The sequence below is a fragment of the Theropithecus gelada genome, chromosome 11, assembly GCF_003255815.1.
Source record: "Theropithecus gelada isolate Dixy chromosome 11, Tgel_1.0, whole genome shotgun sequence".
NCBI lineage: Eukaryota > Metazoa > Chordata > Mammalia > Primates > Cercopithecidae > Theropithecus > Theropithecus gelada.
The window spans coordinates 91,188,707-91,196,886 of NC_037679.1; the positions used below are offsets into that span (position 1 = coordinate 91,188,707).

General features: G+C 47.7%; 1 protein-coding gene across 2 annotated transcripts in view; it reads left to right on the forward strand.

Moving 5' to 3' along the window:
• Nucleotides 1-5,945, forward strand: part of EP400 (E1A binding protein p400) — a 135,045-nt gene extending 129,100 nt beyond the window's left edge. The window contains exons 53-54 of one of the 2 annotated variants that reach the window (XM_025401544.1): nt 2,066-2,143; nt 2,953-5,945. In XM_025401544.1, coding sequence (XP_025257329.1) covers nt 2,066-2,143; nt 2,953-3,225 — 351 coding nt within the window. In that variant the 3' untranslated portion in view covers nt 3,226-5,945. The remainder of the gene's footprint in view (nt 1-2,065; nt 2,144-2,952) is intronic. The other variant, XM_025401545.1, reaches the window with a different exon arrangement.
• Nucleotides 5,946-8,180: the final 2,235 nt, after the last annotated feature.

Genomic DNA, 8,180 nt, shown 5'->3' on the forward strand with positions numbered 1-8,180 from the left:
CTCTTTTCCCCACCCTCCGCCTGTTACTGAGACATTGGCTTTGTCTGTGTTGTTTTGCATTTTCATGCCGATGCTCCAGCTTCTTGAATCTGGGGCAGTCTCTCTCATCTCTTTAGGAAGTGAGCAGCCACTGTTTGTTTAGATGTTGCCCCTGTCCTGTTTTCTCTGACCTCCGGGTCTCTCAGCAGCTTTTATATTTTCTGTGTCTGTCTCATTGTACCATATGCTGAGTCATGTCTTTCGCTCTTTCTCCTCAGTCACTCATTTTCCCCTTGGTTAGGTCAAATCTCTCAGGCTTGTCTGTTGAATTTTTATCTTGATGATTTATTATTTTATTTTCAGAAGTTCCCAAATATGCCTGATCTTTGTTTATAGTCTCTTGTTTGCAGGCTTCACAGGGTGAGCCCAGTGGTTTTCTGAATCTGGTGATTACCCTGTCTGAAATGCGCTGCATCTGTAGGGACTCCTTGTGGCCTGGGGCAGAGGTGGATTTTTGCTTCTGCAGGTACCTTTGGGTGGCATCAGGAACGCCGCTCAGTGTGTGGCTCGGGCTTGCGCTCGGCTCTCAGGTGTCACCCACCTGGCCTCTGAATCTGTGTCTGCTCCTCTCTGCTCCCTGGCACTGAGGCTTAGGGCAGGTGCTTTTCTTACAGATGCCACTGGAGGAAGGGAGTGCCTTCTTTGCAGCTTTTGGGTACCTTTGTGGGGACAGTGTCTCCCTCCAGGATGGCAGCTGGCGGTAGCATGGGGCTCTTTTGCGAGCTCCCCACTGAGAGCTGGCCTATACCTGGTGTCTGTTCAGCTGTGTCCTATGCGACCCTGAAGACCATAGTGTGCATCTCCATGTGGCCGGTGATCCCAGCAGAGGTTGTGCAGCTTTTCTGCTCTGTGGCTCGTGGTGCCCGCCTGTGCTTAGGTTTGGAGACTGGCAGTTCCTGACTCTTTGCAGGTTTCTTAGTACATTTCAGATTTCTTCCTAGTGCTTTACTTAAGACGTCTAAGGATTTTCAGTGCTGTGCCAAGTAAGTCCTGGGCCATTGTGGTCTTGAGATGGGCCCTGGAGCACCGGCCGCATCTTTGTTTCTCATCAGTTCCACAGGGGGCGCTCAGGGCACTTCTTATCTTAGTGAATCTTATTTATAATTGTTTCTTTTAAGTGACAGTAAACTAGTAAATGCCTTCTGATTGATTTTAATTTTAGTAAGGACTAACATTTATTTGGATCTTTGTTGATGTATGAGTAAATCATATGATTTCACATTTTTCCCAGAATTATCTTGGGAAATATTATTTTCATCCGTGTTCTTTATAAGAAATAGGACCCACCAAGAGGCCAGGGTCCATGAGGGCCTTGTGCAGGGAGGGCCCTTGAAATCAGGGCCCCCAGCAGCTGTCCACGCTGGAGCCTGTCTGTGCTCTGGGTGCATGCCCTGACGGTGCTGATAGGACACACAGATGGCCCAGAGCCACTTACTACATCAAGACAGCGGGAGACGCATGCAATAGCAAATGCACAGAAAGTGGGCACTGGGTGGAAAGCACTGCTTTATAAATAGTCATATTCAATCATGACTAAGAAAAATGTAGAAAAATGAAAAATTACCAGCCTCAAAACCTTGGTACATCTCTGGGTTCCCCATTTCAGCTGGCTGCCCGAGCTGCACTGTACAGCTCATTATTGGAACGCTGTCCAGAGCTCTTGGGACTCACATGCAGAGCTCTTGGGACTCACAAGACGCTCAAATACTTACCATCCTCAGTCTGATTCTTTCATATAAACTTGGAGTAGTTTTTGTGAAAAGAAAAAATGTGTCTGAAATATGAGACCAAAAATAAGCTTAAATGATGAGTGATGGCAAACTGGGGAGGCAGTCAGTTGACTCACGATGCAGTGGAGCGACTTTCTGTCTCACTGCTGCAGGTGGGCACAGTATGAGAATTGCTCTTTTGTGTCACCTGGTCGTTGTGTTTTTTGCATTAACTGAGAAGACCGAAAGGGAGGAAAAATCTTTTTGTGCACATGCTCCTTTGAATTCTATGTTTGGCTTTTTTTGTTTTGTCAAAGGTTGCAAAACTTCCTCAAGTTGTTCAGCAGCAAACACCCGTGGCCAGCATCCAGCAAGTTGCTTCTGCTTCCCAGCAGGTAGGACGTGTAGACAAGGTGGAAACCTCACATTTCCCAGGTCAGAGAATGGGTTGTTTTCATCTGAGGTCATGATGAGGGAATCACTTTTGATTTTTGTGATACACACAAAAACATTAACTTCAGGGGAAAAACTAGATATGCTTAATAATGAGAAGAAGAGTGAACAAGCATTTTGGGGTGTTGTGTCAGCCGCACTGAGGGAGCCTCTCCTTGGGCTCACTCCCAGGACCCTTCGTTCACCGATTACTGCGAGTGTGTCCTGCAAGCCGCAGACACTGCCCTGTGGTTTTAGGGAGGCACAGGCCTCAGGCAAGCAGGCTCTGCTCGGGGGCCCGCCCATGAGCAGAGACGCTGTGGGCACAGGGGCCCTGCCTCCCACAGAAGCCCTTCCGGCGCTTTCATTGTTGTCGCTGATGCTCCACAATATGACTTTAGCACAGTGCTTCAAATGTAAAGCAGTGCTTTAAACTTTTTAAATTTTGTTCAAAGTCACACTGGCATATAGATTTCGACAATCCAGGTTGTATTAAAAGCTTTACTACAACAACAAAATCAGTCCCTGACCCAACTCTCACCTTTTCCCCAGAGGCATCTGGTGTTAGTCTAAAAGCAACCGTCTTTTAATTTTCCACTTGTGTTTAGTTAGAAACCAGAGGTCATATTGTTGTGTGACTGGTCATTCTCCATGTCATAAAAGCATAGTCAGTGAAGCCTCTCGAGCCCTCCCCATCCCAAAGAACGTCCCCTGTCGTGTCCCTGGACTGAGTTTCCTGGGCAATGTGTGTTTTCTGACTCTCTCGGCTCAGGCTTCTCCACAGACTGTGGCGCTCACGCAGGCGACAGCGGCCGGGCAACAGGTGCAGATGATCCCTGCAGTGACTGCGACTGCCCAGGTGGTTCAGCAGAAACTCATTCAGCAGCAAGTGGTGACCACGGCATCGGCCCCGCTCCAGACCCCAGGCACTCCCAACCCAGCCCAGGTGCCCACCAGTTCTGACAGCCCAAGCCAGCAGCCCAAGTTACAGATGAGGGTCCCTGCTGTCAGGCTAAAGACACCCACTAAGCCTCCGTGCCAGTAGTCAGGGCAGCAGGGCTGCCTCTCATCTAAAGCAAAACTACCTTCCTCACAGAAAACGCTTTATTTGTGAACCTCGGGACAATGTCATGCAAGATATTCAGCACTGGGAAAGATATAATTGAAACAAAGTAGTGTAATCATTTTATTAAAATGCATCCCGCACTGCAGGACAAATGGTCCTTATGGAGCACCCCCTTCTCTGTACTATGTGACTCATGGAAAAAGTGACAACGCGGTTTCCTCTAAATCATTTCGCCTTTCAGACCCCACCCGCACCGGTCCCCCAGAGCCTAGTCCTGTGTTCTGAAGGCCATTTCGAATTTCTTTGTGAGCGTGTAGTGCTTTGCGTGCCACAGAAGCCGTCTAGTGTGTGAGGAGCATACAGTGGACTTTCTAAAGATAAGACGTGCCATGTGCCAGAGTTTAGTTCTTTATACCTTACTGAAAAATGCCTCATGGTCTTCGTAGAGGAGAAGTCCTGTCTAAAGTAAATCATCCGAGATTGGTTTTCCATTCCAAAGAAAGCCAATATGGTTCTTTCCTTCCCTCCTAAAATGTGACTTAACTTTTAAGAGAAATGTCCTAACACCCACCTAAACACGCAAGGCACGTTCCTGGCTTGTGTTCAAGGGAAATCATCAGTCATTGCACTGTTATTCCAAAGAGCAGCCAACAGTGGCTTCCCCCAGGCCCACCCCGCAATGGGATTGGCTTTCGTTTAATGGAAACTTCTGGGACTGATGCCTAACTCAGTGCACTCAAGATGCATCTCCAGCTTTTGGAGGAAGCTGGTGTTTGATGTAGTGTGTTAAACAGCTCCTGAGAACCTTTGGGACGCTCCGCCATCGCTGGCGTGAGGCCCAGAGGACCACGCAGAGGCAACGTTAGTACAGATGTCATGGCTGAGGGGACGATGGGCCCGGACTCAGGGAGCCAGGGCGAATGTGACAGACACCCCTTGCTGCCACAGCCAGCCCTTTGACAAAGGCGGGCTTGTGATTCTGGAAGTATTGGCTATAGCGGTGGGCCCAGTCAGCTCTTCCTTGTTGACTTGTGACAGCAGATTTTCTCTCAGATAAGCTTGTATGGTTCTGCTGTTGTGGAAGAAAGGAAGCCCAGTATTTGCTACTGTTTTTCCCTTTTTTACTATGACGAGAAAATAAATGCAATTTTAGTGGAATTGATTGACTGACAATGTCTCCTTCCTTTGAAGTTTTCACCAAAACAAAAAGGTCCATATCCAATAATATCCTTTGTACTCTGGCTTGATTTTGGCCTATTTTACATTATTTGGTCCAGGAAATTAGGTTATATTAGGATTTTTTGTATACTAAAAATCAGTTACGGCACAATAAAGATTTTCCATTTTTACATTGTATTTCATCTGCTTCCTCTCCATTCTCTCACTTTAAGTGACATTGAGGAAGGTATTCTGTCCCATATGTTTCGGTGGACAGCGATACGGCAGGATTCAGTGAAATCAACTGGGGAGCTCACTTTTGAGCTCTTGATAAGAAATTTGGAGAAAAGTAAAAATCAAGCTTTGATAAAACAGAAGAAATTAATCTTTTAGTTAGGTGAACATATCAAAGCAGAGGACTGGAATCTGTTTCTTCTAACCAAACCCGTTCTCCCTGACTCGGCATGTGCCGTGAGAGCGCAGCTTGCCGGAGGGAGGGCCGCTCTGTGGGCCTCGGATCTGGCTCCCGGTGGAAATTTTTACTCCTCCTCATCCAGAAATGTGCAGAACTGAAGTATTTAGGAATTCTGCCTTTGTCATCTGTTTTAATTTGCGTGCCCTGTTCGGTTTTTTTGTCTTTCCCAAATCTTGCTGTTCTCTTTATAGGTGAAGATAAAATGTTGAGTGCACTTACTTTAGAATATCCTAGCCATAACTTAAGTAAAAGCGCTCTATTCATCTGAAACACTACAAGAGAATTTAGCAACATCTCTCAAAAGCTTTTTTGGAGAGATGAACGGGATTCTGAATATTTGCAATGTGGAGTTCCAGCCCCGATCTCACGTCAGTGAGGGTCTCCTGTCGAGATCTCAAGTGTGTTTCCTTTGGCTGTTCTCTAATACAAAATATGGACATATTTTTACTCGTAGCACTCAATTTAGTAACTTCTAGATGCTACTGTTGACCTGAGTTAATTTCACTTTGTCTTGTAAGTAAAAATTCTCCTTTCAGTATATTATTTTCTTGGCCTTCCATTTTAAAGGTTAAAGTTTCTAACCGAAGAATTAAGTACGCGTTCAGGAAGCTGTTGTCTAGGCCCCTTGTGAATCTGGGTTCATTCCAATACGGCAAGTAAGAGTTGGAAACTTTGAGAACACGGACTATAATGGCAGCAGCCCAAACACTGTCAGACTCTAATTGGCCACCCTGGGAAACAGTTGCCCTGTTATTCTTTAAAGAAAGACGTTTATTCTAATGAAAGCCAGACTGTTTTTAAAGCATCTGGCAGGAAGCAGAAGGTTGGATCCAAGCCCTTGTTCAGATTTGGTGCCTGATAAGACGGGGGTTTCTCTTTTTGTGACCTTTATTATTATTTTGTTAACTGTTGTAACCAGTTAGCTGTTGTGTTTTAAAATAGAAAGGAACCAGACTGAAATTGTAAATACTTTGTAAACATAAGCATTTGTACTTGAATAGTAGGATTTTAAAGGGCATTGATAGCCTACCAAACAAAAGGCAAAATAAAGTGACCTTTTTCTATATGTTATCATTTCGTCTTTCATAGAAAACTGGTATTTCAGTAAAAATGAGATGCTAATTGGGTTTTTTATTTGTGTGAGGAAAAAACAAAACCAAACAAGTAATGTTGGAGCCAGAGGTGTTCCCCTCACCCACTCTTCCGTGGCCATAGAAGGACCTGGAAGGAACAGAAACCACATTCACTGAGTCCACCAGGCAGCCACTTCCCAAAGCCGCATGTGGAGGAAAGAGCCAGCGCCGCCCTGCCCCACGCGGCCTGCCAGCCACACAGCACCCGTCGTCACTGTCCTGGGGCCATGGTGGCCCCGTGTGGCCTGCCAGCCGCACAGCACCCATCGTCACTGTCCTGGGGGCCATGGTGGCCCCGTGTGACCTGCCACCCGCACAGCACCCGTTGTCACTGTCCTGGGGGCCATGCTGGCCCCGTGTGGCCTGCCAGCCGCACAGCACCCATCGTCACTGTCCTGGGGGCCATGGTGGCCCCGTGTGGCCTGCCACTTGCACAATACCTGTCATCACTGTTCTGGGGGCCATCGTGGCCCCGTGTGACCTGCCACCCGCACAGCACCCGTTGTCACTGTCCTGGGGGCCATGCTGGCACCAGTGTCCTTCCACACCCAGTCCATGTGCCCGAGTAAGGGCAGGGACACTGCTCACAGGTGCTCACCACCGAAAACGCCTGTGAGCAGGTGGCCTGGGAATTGTTGCTTGTCTTTTTCTTCTGCATTTGGACTTTTCTTCGTTTCGTTTTAAATCTGATTACAAAAATCAATGCATACTTTTAATTGAAAATACCCGCATTACGCAAAGTAAAGAAGCATCCCAGAAGCCCACGGTTAGTTTTGGTATCTTTTCTCCCACCACAAAAACGGGAGTTCACGGGCCACATGGCCCTGCAGCTTTGGGCTTCCACTTCAGGTCTTCCAGATTGAAAGCTCCCAGGGTCTGGGTGCACACTTGGTGTCTTGCAGGTGATAGTGCAGATACCAGGGTGGGTGGGAAAGCCAGCTGCAAAGCCCGGCTGGTGCCCCCTGGCCCCTGGGGGTCTGTACTGCAGTGCCTGGTGTACCTGCGGCTCCATGCCTACCAACCACGTAATCAGGGGTGGGTGACTTCCTTCTTCAAGGCCTCTGCGTCCCCATGTCCCCTCTCCTAAGGTGGCTTGAGGATCCAGTGCAACATTTGGTGCTGCACTTGGAGTCCGTCTTTCATACTCCCAGTGGAGAGGACTGCAGGTTTTGCAAAGGCTACTTACTGTTTCTGTCATCCTGACCCCACCATCACGTCTTTGCCAAGTGTGCCGGTGGCAGCAGGCCCTACGGCGGGCTTATCTGGCCTTGAGCCTGTTTCTGTTTGCTGTCCAGTAGCGACCGGGGGCCAGTGGGTGAAGCGATTGTGCCTGCACACAGCCGTCAAGACCTTAAGGTAGCCTCTGAGCCCAGAGTGTGTTGTGTCACCTCCTACTCAAGATGTCAGATCGTGTGACAGCTGCCCACCAGCATCCCAGAGTTGGGCGTTGTGATCCAGGGAACAGGAGGGGAGATTCCTTTGCTGTGGGGTGTCCTGCTATGCTGTTGCTGCAGCATCTGTTCCCCCTGGCCACATTCATTTTCCTGAAGGTCGCATTCTATTGGGTAGATCACGCTGTATACATTCGGCGGAAGGTAGTGCAGCCTCTACAAACAAGAAAGTACAGCTGTGGTGGGGGGTGTGTTTGTGAAGTATGCTAGCAGGATGGAGCTGGTCGTATGCCTGGATGTGCGTAGAATATCCTGCAAGTATTTGCCCCTGCATGTGGTGTATTCTACCTCCATGAGTTCAACCGACCAAGGATCGAAAATATTCAGAAACAAAAATGTGTCTATACTGAATATATAGAGACCTTTTTTTTGGGGGGGGGTTATTATTTCCCAAACAATGCTGTATAACAACTATTTACATGGCATTCACATTGCATTCAGTATTATAAGTAACCCAGAGATTAAAGTATACAAGAAGATGTTTTCGAGTTATATGCATTTTGCATCAAGGACTTGAGCCTCTCGGATTTTGGCATCCATGGGAGGTCCTGAGGGACGCTTGTATGTTGTGTTAGCACTGCCTCTGTGGAGGGAGAGACTGGGGGGAAAGGATCAAGGGGTATTTACTCTGCACTGTTATGCACATCCTTTTAACTGTTTACGTAGTTTGCCAAGTGCATGAATTTTTGTGTGTGTGGTGGGGGCAGGGTGGGGGTG